The 22049-nt window shown below is 30.2% G+C and overlaps 3 protein-coding genes and 1 pseudogene across 3 annotated transcripts; 1 reads left to right on the forward strand and 3 right to left on the reverse strand.

Moving 5' to 3' along the window:
* Nucleotides 1-2402: 2402 nt before the first annotated feature.
* LOC114387550 (cationic peroxidase 2-like) lies at nt 2403-4401 on the reverse strand. The gene is made up of 3 exons (XM_028347750.1): nt 3936-4401; nt 3556-3718; nt 2403-3012 (listed from the first exon to the last, which is right to left on the reverse strand). Exons 1-3 carry the CDS (start codon nt 4329-4331, stop codon nt 2603-2605), a joined length of 969 nt encoding a protein of 322 aa, XP_028203551.1. The 5' UTR covers nt 4332-4401; the 3' UTR covers nt 2403-2602.
* A 2563-nt stretch (nt 4402-6964) lies between these two features.
* On the reverse strand, nt 6965-8928 carry LOC114386546 (cationic peroxidase 2-like). Its single transcript, XM_028346567.1, has 3 exons — nt 8431-8928; nt 8083-8245; nt 6965-7562 (listed from the first exon to the last, which is right to left on the reverse strand). Exons 1-3 carry the CDS (start codon nt 8824-8826, stop codon nt 7144-7146), a joined length of 978 nt encoding a protein of 325 aa, XP_028202368.1. The 5' UTR covers nt 8827-8928; the 3' UTR covers nt 6965-7143.
* A 6791-nt stretch (nt 8929-15719) lies between these two features.
* Nucleotides 15720-17627, reverse strand: LOC114387200 (annotated as a pseudogene).
* Nucleotides 17628-19802: 2175 nt separating this feature from the next.
* Nucleotides 19803-22032, forward strand: LOC114387539 (probable inactive receptor kinase At2g26730). Its single transcript, XM_028347738.1, has 2 exons — nt 19803-20477; nt 21168-22032. Exons 1-2 carry the CDS (start codon nt 19949-19951, stop codon nt 21827-21829), a joined length of 1191 nt encoding a protein of 396 aa, XP_028203539.1. The 5' UTR covers nt 19803-19948; the 3' UTR covers nt 21830-22032.
* The last annotated feature ends 17 nt before the right edge of the window (nt 22033-22049 follow it).

Here is a 22049-nt window from a genome sequence, read left to right on the forward strand (position 1 = left end):
TTCTTACCCCAATCTCTGTTGGATCTGTCCTAGGCCCACTCCATATGTTCCGCCTTTGTTTGCCCCATGTTATTCTCATCCTTTTTTGTCCAAGTTCATATCCCATTTTTTTATAATTTCTGAAATGACAATATTGTCCTTAGTTATATCCCCACCCTTTCAACATTTTTCTCACTTCCTATAATAAAAATTAACAAATATATTCTACGTGCTAATTTGTGAAGAGATGACTATGAGTAAATATTATTTATTCTATAAAAGAATTCATGAATAAATACAACGAAAAGATTTTAGCCTTAATAAGTGGGTTGGTCTAATTGATCCCAACTAAAAATGAGGTTAAACAACTCCATCTTTGTTAATCATAAAAAATAATAAATTTTAAAATATCATAAAAAATAAAATTTCAGAATTTTTTTTATATATGTCAAAGTGATGGAAAAGAAAAAATATCTTTGAATTTAAATTCTGATCGAATCTAATCTAATCTAATCCAAACCAAACTCATAAAAATATGTATATTTTTATTCATTATTTTATAATATAAATCATATTTTTATTTTTATTTTTATTTCCTATATATTTATATAATTATCATATAACTTTTATCTATGAAATTACATTAAGTTAAAAGAAATTCTTTTACTACCTATTTGAGTTAAGATGGATAAATATACAATTATTAATTATATAATGACATATAAATAAAATATTTAATATTTCAATTATTTATTAGATATCTTATTTCTTATTTAATATTTTCAAAAAATAAAAGTAAAAATAAAATAAAAAAACCAATCCATTCCAATTCAGAAACATCCCTAATATTAATTGATAGAATTTATAATAAAATAAATATCTAATTTTAATTGGTTATTAAAGAGAGAATTATTTGACTTCATTTTCATTTCGGGCCCCTTTGACAAATCCCTTGATAAGTTTGTTACAAAAGTCAACATCTCTCTTTGGAAATCACCTCATCAACGAATGAATAATTAGTATTGTATTTATGGCTACTTCAAAGGACAGCGGGATCTTAGATATTTTTTCCAAAAAAAATAATTAGTATTGCATTCCCATTGCATACACATGACATTATTGTCTTAGATGATTGAAACCTCTAAGCAATTGTCTATTTTCATCCGTAATTTCGGCTTTGTACTTATTCTCATCAACCTGATATAGAACATTGTCTAACAATGGAAAGATCAAACTCATCATATTTAATTAGGCCTTCCAATATGGTAATATCTCGTTCTATAATATGAGTTATAACTAATGCAAATATTGTTGATTGAGAAAACTTCCAAAAAATAACTACGGACAAGTTGTGTATTGATATATTCTGTAGCTTCTCCACGTCATACATGTAAATATTACAGCTAGCTTTCATTTCGTTGTAGACAAATTCAACGGCAGAAGCTGCTATATATATACCTTAGTTATCACTTGTCAATTTTCTAATTAAACAATGTATCGAAAATATAACACCAAATGATTACAACCAATAGCTAGCTAACTTACAGCTCAGTAAATGAATTAGCCCAAATATCTATAGAAGATTACCAGGCAAAAAAACTATTAACCCACATAGCTGAGGCTTAGTTTAAACCCTCCTCTTGCGGATTGAACGAAGTTAAAACCCAAATGCTTAACTTTCTATCTATTGGAAAGCAAATTATTCAAAATGATTAACTTTTCGTCTATTAAAAAACTAATTACTCGATTCTTATGAATTTAACTGTCCAGTGAAATAAATGAATTATAAATCTCTAAAATAATAGATAGAAAATTATGGAATTCATGATATCTAATATGTATATGCCTCCCGCCATTCTTCAGAAAAATTACATTTTATAATTATAATAAGCTATATACACTATGTCAGTAGCCAGCGTTAAGATAGTGTTTAAACGGAAAGATATTGAAGAGAAGAAATTTGAGGGTTTTAAAACAGTGTACTTAGGGTTTTAAAAGGAAATGGACAGAATTAGAGTATCTTTGTCCTCATTTTTTCCTTTATACAAATATTAAGAGAATTCAGAGGAGAGAAAATGATTTTAAATTCAATGAAATATTAGATTTATAGAAAACAAATATTTTTAAACATATAAGTTATATTATAATTAAATTTCATAATAAATAAATATCTTTGAATATATAAATTATATTTTAGATTTATAAAGAATAATATAAATTATGATATAAGGTTAACTATTAACATCATCTTTTAAAAATTCTTTTAAAATTCAATTTAGATATAAAGGTTAAGGAGGGTAGGGTAGATCGAAAGAAATTGACAATAAAGAAGATTTAGGGCATAAATAAAGATAAAATGAGAATGGTTTAAAATCATTTGGAGTGAGAATTTTTTGAGTATTTGCCCATAATTATTAGAATAGTTTCATGGAAAAAGAAAAAAAGTTACTATTTATTCTATAACATTTTCTGTAAACTTTTACACTTTGGAAACATTTAGTCTCACCAGCCAAAAAAGAAGAAAAAGAAAAAACAAACTACAAATGCATATCATACACTTCAACAAAGACAAATAAAACCACGCTTCTCCTAAGCAATGTATACATTTATTTTAACATGCTAGCTAGTTAATGGCAGAACATATCTTGCGAATTTCACCATCAGTACCGGTCTTCAACTCAATGTTGCTCATCTTCACCATAGACTTTGCAAATTCCACGTTGAAAAGCAAGCCTTTGAAGCCGCCCAGGTACCTCTGTACAAATGACTTCGTGGAAGGATCATTCCAAAGTGCTTGATCAGACTGCAGAATTCCACGGCCAATCCTCAAATTAGCAAAGTAAGATGTGTCAAATCTGGTTTGACTACCCGTATCAAGAGCCACTCGGTTTGAACCGCCACTATTTTGTGGGCAGAGTGCTCTAAGTTGAGAAAGAAATAAAGGGTTGATGGAAGAGTCAGGACCATTTGCAGTGAAGTTGTATAATCTATTACTGAAGAATTGGCATGCTGTAGTACCAATGCTATGCCCACCTACACATGTATTCACCAAAATAAATTAGTTATTTCAACTCTATCGTTAACTACTCGTACCTTAGTTTCACATGATTTTTTCTTTTGGTACATAGAAGATAAAGTTCGAGTAAATTTGAGTGCTTAGACTTTTTCAGTTTTTTGTATACCCGTTGAAAAACGTCTTTTAATTTTTTTAAACACCCTATAAAAATATCCAATTAATCACTTGAAAATGGGAAAAAAATAAGAGCCAAAAAAGACGTTTCCTAATGACAATATAAGAAAAGTGACGTGAAAAAGTCAACAATACAGTTTACATATAGTGATTCTATTAGCATTTTGCCACTACGTAGTTAGAACCTCACTTGTCACAAAGCAAAATCGAATTTTTTTTATGATCAAGTATCAATTTGTTAGTTTTATTAATTAAGAAATTCGAAGTGATGAACTCTTGGTGAATCTTATATCTACTAAATTGAAATTGTAGTAATGATGATCAATTCATTGATTTGAAGTGTGTAAACAAACTTATACGTGCATGTGATTGTATAAAGTTATTACCGACAAGGGTGACGAGGTCTTGAGTGTTGAGACCCTTTGCTGCGAACTTTTGTTTCTGAACATCAACAGAGTCAAAAGGAGCAGGCAAGTTACTCACATCGGAAGCCTGTGATATGCGTCCATCTCTGCGTCCAGTAGGCACTTGCCAATTCGGTCCACCACTCTGCCATGCAAATTATATAATAAGCCAAATTTTAGTTATAACCTCATTACATGTATACAAATATATTAATTAATTAATTGAACTCAACTTGGCAATTGATTCAACTAGTGAATCTAAATGTCTTGCACTTTGCTAACAAAGACATATATATTATGAGATTAATTATTTGCAACATTACATAAATTCAAACATTGATAGATTTTGAGTTAAGTACTACCAGAGAAACGGAATCACGAGCTGCAAGAGCAAGGATATCAGCACAAGACACAACACCGGGGCACGCAGCCTCGAGCTGTGTCTTTGCATTATCAATAACCTCAAATCCTCGTAAACCAAGGTTTGCAAATGCTGTTCTCTCAGTTCCATCACCGGCAATGAGAACAGAAGCATCGCAACCTTGCACAAAGCAATCATGGAAGTGCATCCGAAGCAACCCAGCAGCCAAGGTAGGATCAGACCTAACGTGGGATTGAACTGTGGACCTAACAATGAACTCAGCCCGTGGGCATGTACTCGAATAGAACCCTACACGCGTCCCTTGCCCATGCACTGTGTTCACAATGGCCAGAGCAAGCACAAGAAACACTAGTGAGTACAAACTCTGTCCCTCCATTTTTGGGAGGAAATTAACAGTTGTAAATGTAATGGATAATATTTGTTTAGGCACTTAGTGAGAGAGTGTGTGATGAGGAGGAGGAGGTATTTATAAGTGTGGTTTAGTCAACTTTTGGGTATCTCAAAAAAACAAAAGTCAACTTTTGGAGAAAGAGTAAGCAAAGCCGGCTACATGCAATGCAAGTGTATTGAAATGATGATATGGCTAAGGGTTCACATACATATGAAACCGAGCTCACGGGTTTTGTCTTGTGCCGAGGCACGGTCTACTGTGATGCAGCTGGTGCAAATAAAAATGATACCGCGTGAGAGTGTGTATTTAGTCAAAGTTTTCCATTTTGGTGACCACCACACCAAAAAGTAGAGCTTTATGCGGGAAAGCTCAATCCTCTACTGAACAAAATTTGTCGATACTGAACTCTGGTAGACTCAAAAGATATAAGGAAAAGAAGAAATATATAATATAAATATAATAAATTATATATTTTTTAGAAGCTAAACTGAATATTTTTGTGAAAAATTGACCAGATTTCAACGCAACAATTAAGATGTAGTAAAATCTACACACAAAAGATATTACATTTGGCAATTGAAAGTCGATGTCAAGACTAATTTGTAAACATCTTCCAACCTTAATTTACTAAGTGTCCTTTAGTAAGAATAGAGTCCGAATGATCATTGAGCACTAGATAATATCTCCCAAATGAGGTGATTTTAAAGAGGTTTAAGAGTTTGAGGTCAAAATATTGATGCTAGTAAAAGGATGAATAAAAATATAATTAAGTTAAATAGACTTATTTTAAAAAGTCAACTAATTTTTTTAATAATATATATTTGTTTGCAACCTTTACCATTTCTGTAGGCCTGCCCCAAAGATTCAATTGTGTCAGCTGACAACCAGTTGAATATTTTGACTAAATATAAACCAAAAACTAGTTGATTGTAAACACAATAATTTCTTTATTGATAACTGATAAGATAGATAGTTTCACTAAGAAATGGGGTTCATTTCCTAGATATGATCGGTTCCCATACTATTAAAAGCGTTTAAACATGCAATTTGACTAAATTTGTGGTGAAATGTGATTGTAAGTAGTGGACAATTTTTTAAAATTTTGCATCATAAAAAATAGTAAGAAATTAATAGTTTTACTCATATTATTTAAAATCAAAATTTTAATAAATTAATATTGTTTTAAATTATTAATTTTTTGAAAAAAGTAGAATTAAGTTAAATAATTTATATTGTTTAAAATCAATTTTTTTAATATTTTATTAATAATTGGATGCAAGCATACAATGGAAATCATATGATTCAAAAGATCAACTTTTTAACTTTAACGAACCATATCATATAATAATAATAATAATAATAATAATAATAATAATAATAATTGACTAGCTGATTATATCGTGTGTGTGCAAGAATGTTAAAATAAGCAAAAAAGTTTTTTAATTGAATAATAATTCATTTTATAAGCAATTGTCTTATAATTTCAACATATCTATAAAAGTAACGTAAAATAATTAATATTGCATTCCCATAGTACACATATGACATTGTCTTAGATTGAAACTTCTAAGCAATTGTCTATTTTCATCCGTTATTTCCGTTTCGTGCTTATTCTCATCAATCAGGTAATCATATCAACAACTTGTATTTACTCTCCCACAATGAAAAGATCCAACTCGTCATATTTTAGGTTGGCCAATATGAAATTTTCTCATTCTATAGTATTAGTTATAATTAATGCAAATGTTAGTTGAGAAAACCGCTAAAGAAAACTGTGGACAAGTTGTGTGATACTGTAGCTTTAATATCTACATCACACATATTACAGCTAGCTTTCAATTTATTGTAGACAAATTCAATGACTGAAGCTGCTATATAATGGAAAGGGCTCATCGAATATAATATAACATCAATGGATACAGCCAACAGATAACTTACATCTCAATAAAAGCCAAAATATCTATATAGAAAATTAGCAGGGGAAAAAATGTTAAAATGATGAGAAAAATAAAATAAAGGCTTGATGTGTTTGAATTAGTATTTTTCAGTTTTTTTTTTAATTAAACGCCTTTTTTTGTAAATATTATTGAAAAAAGTGATTATTTAAAAAAGTATTAATTTCAAACATGTTTCATTAATTTAGATATCAATATATTAAGGTCTCAAGTCGCAACGTATGCGGTTAATTTGTTTTAACATTATTTTATCAGCAATTCCCTTGAGATTTATAGTTTTCGCTAATCTGAATTCTCACCCCCCACATTTTTACAGATTAGGATTTGAACCCGGCAGTTTACAATATATCAAAACTCGATTATGCAATACACACTACTCATGTATACATCTTCCACAACATGAATAAATATTTTAAATTTACAAAATTGTCAATCACAATATCAAAATTAAATTATTTTCTTTATCACCATATTATATTGATGCAAAGTATCTCCGACACATGTTGACGTTGATAAATTAATTCATCATTCTATGTAAACTCAAAAAAATTAATATATGGGTAATTCAATTAATAATTAAAAACTATTTGTTTCTCTAAAAAAATTTAATATTTAATTTAATCAATAATTGAGTAAATTGATTTGATGTTATTTAGAAAAGGATTATTATGTTGAACAAAATTTAATATTTATTCTGTAACTTGTACACTTTCAAGATGAAAATATTTCGTCTGGCCAGACAAAAGAAGCAAATTGTATATGATACACTTCACTGGCAAATGCCAACAGAGAAACGGTTCTAGAAGCAATTTAATTATTAATTGTTTGAAGTGGCTATAAATCTAGTTGATGGCAGAACATATCTTGCGAATTTCACCATCGGTACCGGTTTTCAACTCAATGTTGCCCATTTTCACCATAGACTTCCCAAATTCCACGTTGAATGTTAATCCAAGTAACCCTCTTATTAAGCCCAAGTACCTCTGAACAGTTGTCTTTGTGGAAGCATCACTCCATAGTGCTTGATCAGATTGCAGAATTCCACGAGAATTCCTCAAATTACTATAGTAAGATAAATCAAATTTGGTTTGACTACCCGTATCTAGCGCTACTCGTTTTGAACCGTCACCGTTTTGAGGGCATAGTGATTGTAGTTGGGAAAGAAATGAAGGGTCGATGGAAGGGTCAGGACCATTCGCGGTGAAGTTGTACAATCTGTTACTGAAGAACTGGCAAGCTGTAGTACCAATGGTATGTGCACCTATATATATACATTAGTTCACAAAAATAAAATCCATTAATTCAACTTTGTATTGTGAACCTGTATCTTAGTTTCATATAACATATACTTTTGTTTTCATAAAAGATATAGTCGTATGAAGTTAATTTTAGTATTTATTTTTCCACGGCACTTTTGTTTGTACCTTTTTTTAATATCCATTGAAAAGCATTGTTCAATTTTTTTCAAACACGTATCCTTTTAAAAAAATGTCATATCACTTGACAATGATAGAAAATAAGAAAGAAAGAAGATGTTATTCTAATGTGCGTTACATATATAAGAAAGTGTAATAAAAAGTGAATAAGTCAACAATTATATTAAAGTTAATGTGAAGTCATTCTATTTGCATTTTGCCACTACCTATAGTTAGAACTGAGCTGTCACAAAGCAACCGTGATATATACTATGTGAAAAGTATGAGTTCGATTTGAAATGATGATCAATTCGATCGTTGACTTGAAGTGTGTAAACAAACTTATATATGTGTAAGTGTAATTACCAACAAGGGTGACGAGGTCTTGAGTGTTGAGGCCCTTTGCTGTGAACTTTTGTTTCTGAACATCAACAGAGTCAAAAGGAGCAGGCAAGTTACTCACGTCGGAAGCCTGTGATATGCGTCCATCTCTGCGTCCAGTAAGCACTTGATAACTCAGTCCACCACTCTGCCATGCAAAAATGCCAAATTTTAATTAATTATAAACACATACGTACATATATATATATATTATAAGCACGACATGATGCATACAAATATATATATTGAACTCATCAACTTGGCTATAATATTAATTATTTGTAGTACATATATAAATTCAAAATGGATAGAATTTGAGTGTTGATGAATTACCAGAACAACGGAATCACGAGCAGCAAGAGCAAGGATATCAGCGCAAGACACAACACCGGGGCATGCAGCCTCGAGCTGTTTCTTTGCATCATCAATAACCTCAAATCCTCGTAAACCAAGGTTTGCAAATGCTGTTCTCTCAGTGCCAGAACCGGCAATGAGAACAGAAGCGTCACAACCTTGCACAAAGCAATCATGGAAGTGCATCCGAAGCAACCCAGCAGCCAAAGTACTATCAGAATTAACATGGGTTGTAACTGTGGACTTAACAATGGACTCAGCGCGTGGGCATGTACTCGAATAGAACCCTACACGCGTCCCTTGCCCATGCACTTTGTTCACAATAGCCAAAGCAAGCACAAGAAACACTAGTGAGTACAAACTACGTTCCTCCATTTTTGTGAGGAAATTAAAGGGTTGCAAATGCACCACCCTAAGTGAAGTGAAATGAAATGTTATACGAAATAGATAGTTAAATTTGTGTTGAATATGAATATAATGTGATGTGGAGAAGGAATTTATAAGGATGGTTTGGTCAACTTTTGGAGAACTAGTAAGCAAAATCGGCTTGTGCAAGTATATAATAAGGGTGCATGAAGCTGGGGTCACGTCTTTTGTCTACTGGGATGCAGTGATAATGCAAATGATTACGCGTAATGGGTGCATTTTGTCAAAGGGTGGTGTTTTCTTTTTCATTATCCACTTCCACTTGCAATAAGTGGTGGGATCTTTCTAAGAAATGCTATTGCACTTGGCTTGTCACGTTCGTAGGCGACGAAGTTGGATGCTGCCGCGAAAAGTACCAAAGAACTTCTCCAGTCTCCACCTTGAGTAAATTACTAACTAAGGGTGTGCTTTTGGAAGAAAAGATAGAAATAATACTGAAAAAAAAATTATTTTTTTTTATCGTGAAATTAGCATATATTTTATTTTATTTTCATCATCTTCATTTTCATTTTCATGTTTCTTCATTTGAGATATCTCTCTTTTTGGGTGGGAACGAATCTCAACGTGAGTCATGTGTCTGGCCTACCGCACTTTCTTTTCTAAAAAATATATCTTTTTTCTGTGGATGGAATTTTTCGATTGTGATGAGGTTGAAATTATATATCAATATTTTAATTTAGTTTATCAGAACTAAAGATGAATATTCGTTATCATAAATATTATGCTTTTTAGGAATTAAGTTTCATAAAATTTAATTTTCCGAATTTATTGTTTGAACGGAAGATATAGAATTTTCTTTTGGTTCAAATTAGATGCAGAATTTGAAAATAAATCAATTATGATCAGTTCTATTAACGTAAGAGGCTAGGTAAGGGCTTTCTTTCTCTTTAAATAACATTGCTGGTTTGAATATTGTGAAGACAAAAAAAGTTCTAAGAGAGAGCGCGCTAGCTTTATTTCTATAAGTGATCGATATGATTCGATTATGACTCATACATATTAGTTGGATTAAAGTGGGTAGCCTCAAAAAGTAAAACCTAAGACAAAATGATTAATTAGTTATGAATATTGTCACGTTAAAAATATGTTTATGATATAAGCATTTGGAATATAATAATATTTTTTATTATAAAATAATGATTTAAAAATTAATTAAAAATGCATATTTTATTAACAATATTTTAAGTTTCTTAAAAATTATAAGTGGATCCAACAAATTAAAATAACATGGACATAATATATATTTGATTAAAAAATTAAATATATACTTTAATTAAATGGGTCCTTTGAGAATACTTTTACATTAAAATTTTGAAAGTAGAATTTTTTCACCTATAATTTGGGGGGGGGGGGGGGTGGGGATGTTTTTATTCAGTATAAACAAAATTATTTTTTTAGAGTTTTCTTTTTCATTAATGCCCAAGAATTTTTAGGCTTTTTTCTTTTAAGAATTATTTATAACTTCTCTTTATTTATTCTCTCTCTGAAATGTTTTTTTACTTAATTTAAATCCACATGTCATTAATAGTAAAACTCAACTCAAACTTCTTAAATAATGTTTGATATTTGAGCTTTGTGGATAAAGAATTATCCAGAAAAAAGACCACACAAAAATAATAGTCATTCAAATTCCGCGACAACCATTGATAAAGTCGATGAATATACTTCACACAATTTAAATTTTAATTGGATATTAAAATTTAAATCTTGACCCACCGTTAAAAATGTTGATTCTATATATTAAATAAATCATATTTTAAAATTATTTTAATTTTAGTTAATTTCATTTTGAATTTGATTTTAAATTTTTTTCATATTATATTAAATTAATAGACTTATATATTACATTATGCAATTAAATAAATCATGTTTATATTTTCCTCTTTAACTCTGAAAACTTTATCTTTTAATTTAATATATTTCAATCTAATAAAATTAAAATTTTAATTATTAATAATGAAGACATTTATCATCATACTTTGTTCTCTGTATCTATAGTTTTGCTAACCAACAGGGCAATGGTTAAAAAATTAATAAAATATTTTTTTATTAAAAATTATAGTAACTAGTGTGTATTGATAATATTAAATATGATATTTCTAATAAAAAAATATTTATCGATTCTTTAATTATTAATTTCAACAATTAACAAATTTATTTTAATTAAAAAAACTTTTATAAAGTATTGATGTAATAATTTATTTAATTGATAGACTTGATAATTAAAAAGTTCTCGAAATTAAGTTTTCATCTTTGATTATAAAATAGCTATCTTAAAAGAATAGTCTTTTTTTGTGGTACATAAAATAGGATATTAAGTTCTGTAAACATACATGCACAAATAATTTTATATCATATCAGGAACGGCAATTATTGTGGAAATAATTATGCGATGTTATATCTCCATATGCATCATTACATGATACATGCACGTGAAATTAAATTGCAGATGTATGAACGACTAGGGATTTTCTCCTTGTAATTATTACTAATTAGGTAGGGATAGCAGGTGGGTCCTGTTTGACAAATAGTAAGTTATCCATTTTCATCAGTCTTCCATCCATGATATACGACACGTTAACATCTTTAAAACTAATCCTTAATTCACGCATTAAATATATTTTTGTCGTGGAAATTATTTTATTATTTTAGTTTTTATTGTTTTCCTGAAGTATTCTCTTTTTAGAAGTAATAATCATCCTGTTGAAGCTACTGTGACACTGTAAATGCGAACAAATATTTGAACCTTAATTTTTCAAGTTGTAGAATACTAATTCCTTCTGTAATTAAGTTCAAATATATGCATAATTGTTGTTAATTAGTTTTAATTTTTAATTAGATCTTATTTCTTTTAAGTCTTATATATTTATTTTTATTCATAAAAATAAAAAAATTATAATAACTCACCTATTCTTACACAATGATCAACTTAACTAAAGCTCAAAATCTTATGTATTACTTAAAAGAATATATTATAATATCATGTTTTGATATGTATTTAATACAAACGCAAACCTATAACTTAATACTACGTAACACTAGCATTTATGTATCTCTCTTATACTAAGCTGAGTAAATATGTGATAACTAATAACAGCGGAAATGTCGTCCTTCGAATTTCACCATTAGTGGCCGTCATGAGATGTTGGCCATCTTGACCATAGATTTACCAAATCAGACGGTTGAAGCGATGTGTGCCTGAATATTTCTTAACAATTTTCCTTGTGGAAGCATCATTCCAAAGCACCTTATCAGAATGGAACAAATATAATGAAGTAAGACAATTGGCTACCAGTGTCTAGTGCCACTTGCTTCCTTAGTCGTCCATTTAAATTTGTCGCATAAATGGAACAAATATAATGAAGGGTCGATCGAAGGATCCGTACCATTTGAACTGTATATTCTATCTGCGTAGAATTGCCTAGCTGTTCTACCAATCGTGTGCCCGCCTATATATGAGTACATATAAATTAATCACATCAATCTTAATTATTAAGTTGTGGTGCAAATTAAGCCATATATATGATGAAGTCCAACTTTATTAAATTACTCACACGTCAAATCGTGCAATATATAAATTTACAAAATTTGAATTATTAAAAAGTGCATAGTTACCGGCAAGAACGACGAGGTGTCGGATGTTGAGACCAAGAACAGAAAACTTGTGCTTCTAGATTGCAATGGTATCATTAGGAGCAGGCAAAGCACAGGTTAATTCCCATAACAACGGCATCACGAGCTAGCAGCTAGGGCAAGGATATCAGATATTAAAGATGGACACAACAGCAGGGCAAATATTCTCGATCAGTGCCTTCCTTTGTTCAACAAATTACCACCATCCATTTTACTATAAGCAAAAGTATACTAGACTGAAGTAGTGAAGTGCAAGTTTTGTTGGCCGAGAATGCATGTCAAGTGGTGTAGGTATTTATAGGCTCATTAATTACTATTGTATGAGAATGAGTAAGCAACCAATATGCATGCAATTTAATTAATTTTTTGTTTTCATAAGTCTTTGAACAAGTCCTCATTCTTGTAGTTTTAGCAATAGTGTAATGTATAACACCCATAAGCAACATATACTTATCACCAGAGCTAAGGTCATTCAATATCAGACCTCATATTTCTGTACACGGGTGTGATCGTGGTGTGTAAATATCAGCTCTTCTTCACTTATTCATTTAGATCAATATTAATTTTCTGTTGCCAAGTGATTAATTAATGTAAGCTTAACTTCATAATTCATAATTTTTTAAAAATAAATATCTGAGTTGTAAAATTATTAATGGGTATTATAATTAAGCAATTTTAATATATATAACCAATTTATTCAATTTATAGTACAATGAAATTGATCTTAAATAAAATTTCAATAATTTTAATTTTGAAAACTTTTTTAACAGTCACAATAACTGCATGTATTATTAATAATATTTTATAAACAATAAGTATCTGAAAAAAATATGTCAAAATCATTGATTTATTAATGTTGACCAAACCTAGCTAAAAACTTTGTAAGATTAATATGCATATTTTATTTTATTTTATCCTCAACTAGTCTTTTGAATTTTTGTAATTAAAATAAAAAATATTTTTATATCTTATTTTTTATCAACAAATATTAAATCTTATTAGTTTTATTTCCTTATTAAAATTGCTTTCAAATCAAGTAGATAGCACATGCAGAAGACTATGTCAGCGAACAATAATATATGTACAAAAATGGATCCATACAATTTACATGATGTTTCATATGTTTTTATAAACATAATAAAAGAAATTAAAGCTTACGGACTCATCTTAAGTTTTGAAAGACTTCTTTACATATTACATAGTAACAATGCTAGAAAGATTTCCTTTGTTCTCACACGTATAAGTATCGTCAATCCACTATGTTGCAATCTTAAGAATTAATACGTACACATAGGTATATCTATCATAGGTATTTGCCTATAAGTTTATTCTCTTTATACCACAAGAACCACCATCTAATTAAAATTATCACATTCTTATAATTACTTCCAATTAACGTGCTTATTCCTTCCTTTTCTAATTTATTCAAATATTTTCGAGATGTCAACAAAATTATTTACCGTTTCAAATTCTTAGCTACAAGTCATACATGTTTACATAGATATATGAATTTCCTCAAAATAATTTAAAACAAAATGGATATATCATATACGAAACATATTGTCAAGTTACAAATTTGTTATCTACTAATTAATACATATTTTTTTTACATGATTTGTAGTTTTATGATTTTATGTTTTGTATTCAACTTTATTATTATTATTATTATTATTATTATTATTATTATTATTATTATTATTATTATCATTCTTTTTTCTTACTTAATTTATATGAGTATATCCTTTTACTTATTTTTAATAGTCATGAATTATTATTTTTTAATGTTAATAGAAGTATAGAACAAACCACTCATGACTCAACCATAAAAAAAAATAAAGTTGTTTCCTTGAGTGTGTTTTTATATAAGCAGCCATTAAAGCAATAAGATTTTCTTTACTCCGTTAAAACAATAAGATATAAGTGTGGACAGAAGTAAAGAAATCTTTGCTGGTTTTTCATGTGTATATATAAAGTAGTCTAATATGTTTTTTTATCCATAAAATTCAAATAAAGTAACTCGTATATTTTATTTGACGGCAACACTCTTTATTTAATCAATTAAGTTATACCTACTTAATTATAGCATCTAAAGTAATTACTTTAAATCCAGGCCCGTGTATATTTTCTTGTGCACTGATCATTATTGGCTTTGGCTTCACCACAACAAAAATCATATGAAATTAAATTACCAAAGAGTATGTTTAACTAAAAAATACCTAAGTATAAGATCTTTTTTTAAAAAAATTATGTTCATTTTTAGAAATTTATTTGTATTTTTTTTATATGATTCTTTTCTAATTTTTAGATGTATTAATTATTTTATATATATATATATATATATATATTTTTAATTATTCTCTCTTCAAACATCAATGAAAGACAACTGAGAACATCTTCAATGCAAGTATTTCATAAGTTTAAAAGTAAACAACGTTACTTACATAAGTTTTTGCCATTAGAGTAAATTACTTGACAATAATGTAGTGTTTAAGTGAGTTTTTTTATATAAACAATAATTATTTAATTCATTCTTATTAATTAAAGAATCAATTTTTAATTACAAATTTAATGTGACTCAAGTTAAGTATTTACTTTAGCAATTTTAGTATAAAAGTAATTTTTTATGTAAAATTTTTAAATATATGTATCATTACATTACATGACTCATAAATATAAGATAAATAATTCATTTAAACAATCAATATTTTAAGTGGATAGAGGGATAATGAAAAATAATTTTAAAATGATAATATAAATAATTAATAAATTTAATGTGATTAATTAAATTAATTATTTTTTTAAGAAATATAAATTAATTAAAAGATTTTTATAACTAGACAATAAGAGGGAATTACTACTCATTACATTCGGAGTGACTAGGGATTTTTGTTTTAAAAAAAGATGGATACTTCATACTAGTAACTAGCTAACAAAAAGTAAAAGATATAATAATTTCATTTCACTGCTAGCTTTTCTGCGGTCATAGTCAAATTCTGCGATGAACAGATCTTAAATGATTTTTATTTCATTGTCTCCAATATCTTTATTGCTGTATCCATTTATAAGTAAAGAATGAAGACTTCATACTTTATACTTTGCTGACATAAATTAAGGAGGTGTATAGAAGTTTAATCTTGGCATGCAGAAGAGTGTGCAATTAACTGCCACACCGAAAAAGCTCACTCTTATTCACTATAACAATTAACTAATTAATTAATAGCATAACATTTATTGCGAATTTCACCCAGAGAACCGGTCTTGACACCAATGTTGCTCATCTTGATCATAGACTTTCCGAATTGGACTTTGAAGGGAGCCGTGGCCAAGTATTTCTGAACAAATTAAAGCCTCTTGTGGAAGAATCAGTCCAAAGCAGAACGAAGTATGATGTATCGAATTTGAATTGGCTACCAGTGTCTAGTGCCACTCGCTTCGTTGGTTGGTTTTGTCGCAGAAATGGAAGAAATGAAGGATCAGTTCCTTTCGGCTTGTATATTCTATCGTATGCCCACCTATATCACACAAATTAATGTCTTCATATCAGTCATGCAGAAATCGTAAGAAATTAATGATTTTTTCTCATAATTTAATAGTGCATTAAAAGAAGTATATTTAAAAATATGTATGGCTAGGATTTCTCATCACTCATGTAATATGTATGTTATTTATTAATTATAACGCCAATCCAGAATATTTTTTTATTTATTATACTACTTCTTGATTTTATTTATAAGATATAATTTTTTTAATTTTTTTTATATAAGATTTAATTCAGGTTATCTCATGCATTAATTATTTTTAAATTAAAAATATTTCTCATTAAAAAAGAGATTATAATAATATACATATAAAAAAGAAAAAAACATTAAAAACTATGATAATTTAGTATTATCAATTAAATTAATTATTTTTCTTAATTTTAATAAATTAAGTACAAATCAAATTATCTCTCGAAGTTGAAGTTAATAGGGAGCAGCATGGTTTAAATTACTATTTTTTGTGTGTTCTTGTATTTTTTTTATCATATTTCATTATAAATGCCTTAAATCGTGCAACATAAATGAGGATATCGATTTGCAAGAAAACGATTTTCTGCGTGTTTTAGATTAATTTATTTTACAAATAACTATTTTTATAGATTTGCGGATATAATTATAAAAAAAAAAATAGAAAACTGTAACAAATTACTCGAGTTTAATTGAAAAGTACGAGTATCAGCAAGAATGACGAGGTCTTCGGTGTTAAGACCCTTTTTTAAAAACTTATCCTTCTGGGTTGCGACGTTATCATTACGACCAGGCAAGCTTAAGGCTTCTGTTCCTATTGAAACCCTTCCATCTCTGCGTCCAGTGGGCACTTACCAACTTAGTACGTCCACCACTCTGCATGCATGCAAGATGCAACACATATATATAACTCATACTAACTAGTATAATATTTTGAATATTATTCCATATCATGATGATTAGATAATTAAGTTATATTTTGAAAAAAAATTCAATAAATATTACTATCTAAGACATAGTCAATAATTTTTTTTTATCCCTTGTTATAAGATTTCATTTCATATTTTTTTTCATTAATTATTTTTTTACTAAAATATCATAAATTATGATTAAAGACGATGAATAATTTTTGTTAAAATTAAAGATAAATTTAATATTAATAATTAAGCTAATTAATTTTTTTAATAAACAAATTAATTAATTATGTCTTATAATTAGTACACGAGTGAGAAAAATTATCAGAACTACAGAATCAGGAGCAGCAAAGGTAAGGATATCAGCACAAGAGACAACACCAGGGCACACAGCCTCGAGCTTAGCCTTAGCATCATCAATAACCTCGTATCCTCTCAAATTAAGGTTTGGCCCTGCTGTTCTCTCAGTGCCACCATCACCGGCTATGAGAACAGAAGCGTCACAAAAATGGAAGTGCATCCTAAGTATTGGACCAGCTAAAGTAGGGTCTGACCAATGGACACAGCACGTGGACATGTGCTCGAATAGAACCCTACACACGTGCCTTTCGCCATTCCGTTGCAGTGTGTTCACAACAGCCACAGCAAGCACAACAAACTTTAGAAGCAACTCTTTGTTCCACAAACCACCCTCCATTTTTTAACATTTAAGGAATTAATATATACTTATTTAATTATAGATACTAGCTAGCTGCTTATACCGTAGCAGCAGTATAGCATACTAGATTGAATTGGTAGTGCAAGTTTCGTGAGAGAGAAAAAAAGTGCTTTTGAAAGGGGAGGGTGTGGCTGGGAGTGTTAAGAGTGTATGTATTTATAGGGGTTTCAGATTATTGGGAGAATGAGTAAGCAAAGCCAACTGCTACAAATTAATTGCCATGCATAAACGAATTGAAAATATGAGTTGCGTCATTATATGGAAAATTATATATTTGGTGCAAGCGCAGGGCCAAGGAGCGTTGGGATCACTAGTGTTATTCTCTTAATTATACTAACCTTTTGACCATAAGTCTTCCTGAGAATTGTTCCATGTGTAAGGAGAATTGGATTAGCTAGCAAAGGAAAGTCATTAATCTGAGTTCATTGTTTATCAAAAGATATTATACGAATTAAGTTATGGAGATTGATCTGACTTCAATTAATTATTAGAAGCTAGTATCTTGCTTGAAGTGGCTGGTCAAAGTTATTAATTAACTTAGATGTTTGGTTCTAGTAAATTGATAATTTGGCGTGGAAATGGCGCAGAGAAATGTTCTCCTGGGAAGCAAGATATATATTATTTATAGCAGCGGTCGAATCTTCTTTGGTGAAGTCCATAATTTGCGAAAATGAAAAGGGCTGTTGAATTTGGTTAGCATGCAGTTCAAGGACCCTCTAAATGTAGCATCGGCACCAGTTTGCAATTTATTTATACCTGGACGACAGATCAAATGACAGTACTAGTATGGTACGTACAGAAATCTTCTATTTAATTCTTAGAGTTGTCTAACCGACCCCGAGTAAAATTGGGGTTAAAACCTCATTGTAGATTATTGATGCAATTCTCTTGTGTACTTTCAAAATGGTTAGTTACTCGTATTAATTGCATTAGTCATCTAAAATGGAGTTATTTAAATTTACCGCATTCCTCTAAAGCCTCAGAATTATGGCCGATATACTCTAAATCATAGCTCTAATAAATTGTGATTGCACTTGCAGTCGTAGTTTCGTTGCAATTTTTTACTAGTGCGAGCAATTGTGGGAAAATGTAATTGTGGCACGTGATGGGTCTCAACCATCATTTTTTTATAAAAAAAAAAAAAAAATCACTTGATTTGGATTTCTTGGCTTGTTTGCAACATGGAGTAGATGCATGGATATTTATAGATGTATGGGAGTAGGACATATCTTGGTACAATATAGACATACTTTGAAAAATACAATTCTTAAAAATTATAAGATATTAAATGTAAAATATATGCATAAAAAAAACTATGAATTTCAAAATATATTAAATAAATAATACATCAAGTTTAGTTAAATGTTTCACTGATATTAATACTCCATTTTTCTAGAGAGTGTTATCACCGCATTATTTTATTATTGATCATTATCAAATAAAATTTTCCTAAAACACACTAAATAATTTGGGTTTACTTTTCATCAGTGAGGTTAGCATAGAATTATATCAAAAAATAATCAAATACTAAATATTAGTACATGGCTTGCATTTGTGGCAAGTGCACTCACAATGAATATAATTATCATACATGGCTATCATTTAAATTTATGTAACGCCATAATATTGTTATCTTTTCTCTCAAGAGACTTCTAACATTATATATCATGTGTGCCAATTGCGGTCAATTGTAACTACAACGCGCTTTTCAGTAGCATAACTCCAATTTTTTGAAGCTAATATGATGATACTATCAATATACGTGATCCCCCACATATAGAAATTTGCCTAGTTCTCACGTTAATTTGCACCAGCTCAAAATTTGCCTCACACTAGGGACAATGTTGGCCGTCCTGAGTTTGTGAGTTACAAGAAGAACCACCTTTTTTCAAGACCTTGGTCATATACAACATTCCAATTTACTTGATAGGTCCTAAGTGATCATAAACTTCATACGCACACAAATCATCACTTGGTTTGCACTGACTGCAGGAAACATCGAATACATGGAGTTAAACTATATATGTAAATCAGAATCTTAGGATTCTCAGGAGAATATCAATAAGTAGATGCCCTTGTTATTGTCTGCAACTAGGAATTTATTGTTTAGGTCCTCAACCTTAACAGTTCCTAGTTTCATCCATTGGAGAAATGTAATGTGTCTATGATTTCATCGAGCAGCAGTTCAGCCCATTTTTCACTCGTAAAATCCTCATGCCATAGCTGCAACAACACTGCTTTCAAGATTCAATCTCAGAAAGCATCAATCTATAGCTCCACCTCTCATACACCTTCATTAAATGAATATTTCAATTATTCTCAATGTGGTTCTTCTGCTTGCAATTATATTGTTATTGCTGCTTTACTACAACACAACCAGAAAGCTCAATAAAATAGTGAAGCTAGGGCAGATTCCCACAGTCAAAGAAAAAGAGAGTGATGATGTGGAAATCAGTGTTGACAAGAAGATAGAAATAGGAGAGGGGACAAAGATGGTGACAGTGGAAGAGAGAAAGGAACTCGTGTTCTTTGATGATAAGGCAAAATTTCAAATGGGTGAACTTCTTAGAGCTTCTGCTGAGGCACTGGGTCACGGGATCTTGGGAAATAGTTATAAGGCTATGCTGAATGATGGATCTACCATTGTTGTAAAGAGGCTAAGGGACTTAAAACCACTCTCTAAGGAGGAATTTGCAAAGATATTAAATGCGATTGCTGAGATGAAGCACCCCAATTTGTTGCCTTTGCTTGCTTACTACCATTCCAGAGATGAGAAGCTTATGCTCTACACATACGCAGAGAGGGGAAATCTTTTCTCCCGGCTTCATGGTAATTTACATCAACTTGCTTCATTTTTTTTAAGTTACTCTTAATATTGTGTGCATTAGTGAACTTTTTTTTATTAGAAAAATCTGCAAAAAGGAGCATACAGATAATGAATACAACAACAACTTAGTCGGCATTACTGCATTAGAAATATTTTCCACTAACCAAAAAAAGAAACATTTCCCATTATATAATTTTCCTTCATAATCAAACAGTGCAAATCATTATCCCTATTATTAAAAAATAAAAAAGGAAAAAGGTCAAGGTAAGGATCCCAAAATTGACTGATGGGAGCAGAATGTTTTCTAACTCTGGTCCCCGTTTGGTTAAAATATAAATAATCACCTTCAAGGTTTCATCCTAAACCTTTTGACATATATTTTTTATAGCTTTAGTTCTGAAAATTAATCCACACACCAAACCTTTGACATGGGAGAGGGATTTCACTACACAGATCACTTGTCGAATCAATTTTTACAAAACCTCAAACTCACGTGTATCTATCTAGCTATTTTAAGAGAAAACTGAAAACAAAAATGTTGTTCAGTTCAATATATTTAGTTTTTCAGTACACGGATTAATTGTATAGTTATATATATAAAGTGATTTTTTATCTCACGACTAGATAATAATGAATTGGCAATGAAACTATATGTTGGTTTGTGCCCTGAAAACCTGACATATATATTTCAGATGGTAGAGGTGGAAACCGAGTCCCATTCAGTTGGAACTCAAGATTGTCAGTTGCAAGAGGAGTGGCTCGAGCATTGGTGTACCTGCACCTCAACAGCAAGTTCCACAACGTTGTCCCACACGGCAACTTGCGGTCTTCAAACGTATTATTCGATGAAAACGATGCAGTTCTTGTCTCTGACTTCGGTCTTGCATCCTTGATAGCACAACCAATTGCAGCTCAGCACATGGTTGTCTACAAATCACCTGAATACGGGTATGCAAGAAGGGTGACAGTGCAATCCGATGTTTGGAGCTATGGATCACTTCTGATAGAGCTTCTAACTGGGAAAGTGTCTGTGTGCTCAGCTCCACCAGGGACCAATGGGGTGGATCTATGCAGTTGGGTTCACAGAGCTGTAAGGGAGGAATGGACTGCTGAGATATTTGACAAAGAAATTTGTGGCCAAAAGAGTGCACTTCCTGGGATGCTGAGGTTGCTGCAGATTGCAATGCGTTGCATTGAGAGGTTCCCTGAAAAGCGTCCTGAGATGAAGGAGGTGATGAGGGAAGTGGAGAAAATACAGCAGGCACCCGAAGATGATGATGATGGATCTGTGGATAGGTCCCTAACTGATGATTCCCTTTCAACCAGCACTTCTATCATTGGAGATGAAAGATAGATTATGCATGAGAGCTTGAATTATATTGTTCCTTTTCTTTTAACATTAAAGTAGTACATTGATCATAAGTTACGCATTTTTATTGTGCATCATGTTTGTTCTCTTTCTCTCTCAAAATAAACTCTTAAACTCACTTTTAAAGTTTTATCTATATGTTATTTACACGAGAAGAATTTATATTTATTTGGTCTAATTCAATCTTATGTCTTTGTGTCTTCTC

The sequence above is a fragment of the Glycine soja genome, chromosome 15, assembly GCF_004193775.1.
Source record: "Glycine soja cultivar W05 chromosome 15, ASM419377v2, whole genome shotgun sequence".
Lineage (NCBI taxonomy): Eukaryota > Viridiplantae > Streptophyta > Magnoliopsida > Fabales > Fabaceae > Glycine > Glycine soja.

What these genes read in the sequence shown, in the direction of transcription:
- LOC114387550 (XM_028347750.1), bottom strand. Translation starts at nt 4,331, where the DNA reads ATGGAGGGACAGAGTTTGTACTCACTAGTGTTTCTTGTGCTTGCTCTG. An exon ending in CTCGTGATTCCGTTTCTCTG is followed by an intron (nt 3,719 to 3,935) that starts GTAGTACTTAAC and finishes TTTGCATGGCAG; the next exon opens with AGTGGTGGACCGAATTGGCA. An exon ending in AGACCTCGTCACCCTTGTCG is followed by an intron (nt 3,013 to 3,555) that starts GTAATAACTTTA and finishes ATACATGTGTAG; the next exon opens with GTGGGCATAGCATTGGTACT.
- LOC114386546 (XM_028346567.1), bottom strand. Translation starts at nt 8,826, where the DNA reads ATGGAGGAACGTAGTTTGTACTCACTAGTGTTTCTTGTGCTTGCTTTG. An exon ending in CTCGTGATTCCGTTGTTCTG is followed by an intron (nt 8,246 to 8,430) that starts GTAATTCATCAA and finishes TTTGCATGGCAG; the next exon opens with AGTGGTGGACTGAGTTATCA. An exon ending in AGACCTCGTCACCCTTGTTG is followed by an intron (nt 7,563 to 8,082) that starts GTAATTACACTT and finishes GTATATATATAG; the next exon opens with GTGCACATACCATTGGTACT.
- LOC114387539 (XM_028347738.1), top strand. Translation starts at nt 19,949, where the DNA reads ATGAATATTTCAATTATTCTCAATGTGGTTCTTCTGCTTGCAATTATA. An exon ending in TCTTTTCTCCCGGCTTCATG is followed by an intron (nt 20,478 to 21,167) that starts GTAATTTACATC and finishes TATATATTTCAG; the next exon opens with ATGGTAGAGGTGGAAACCGA.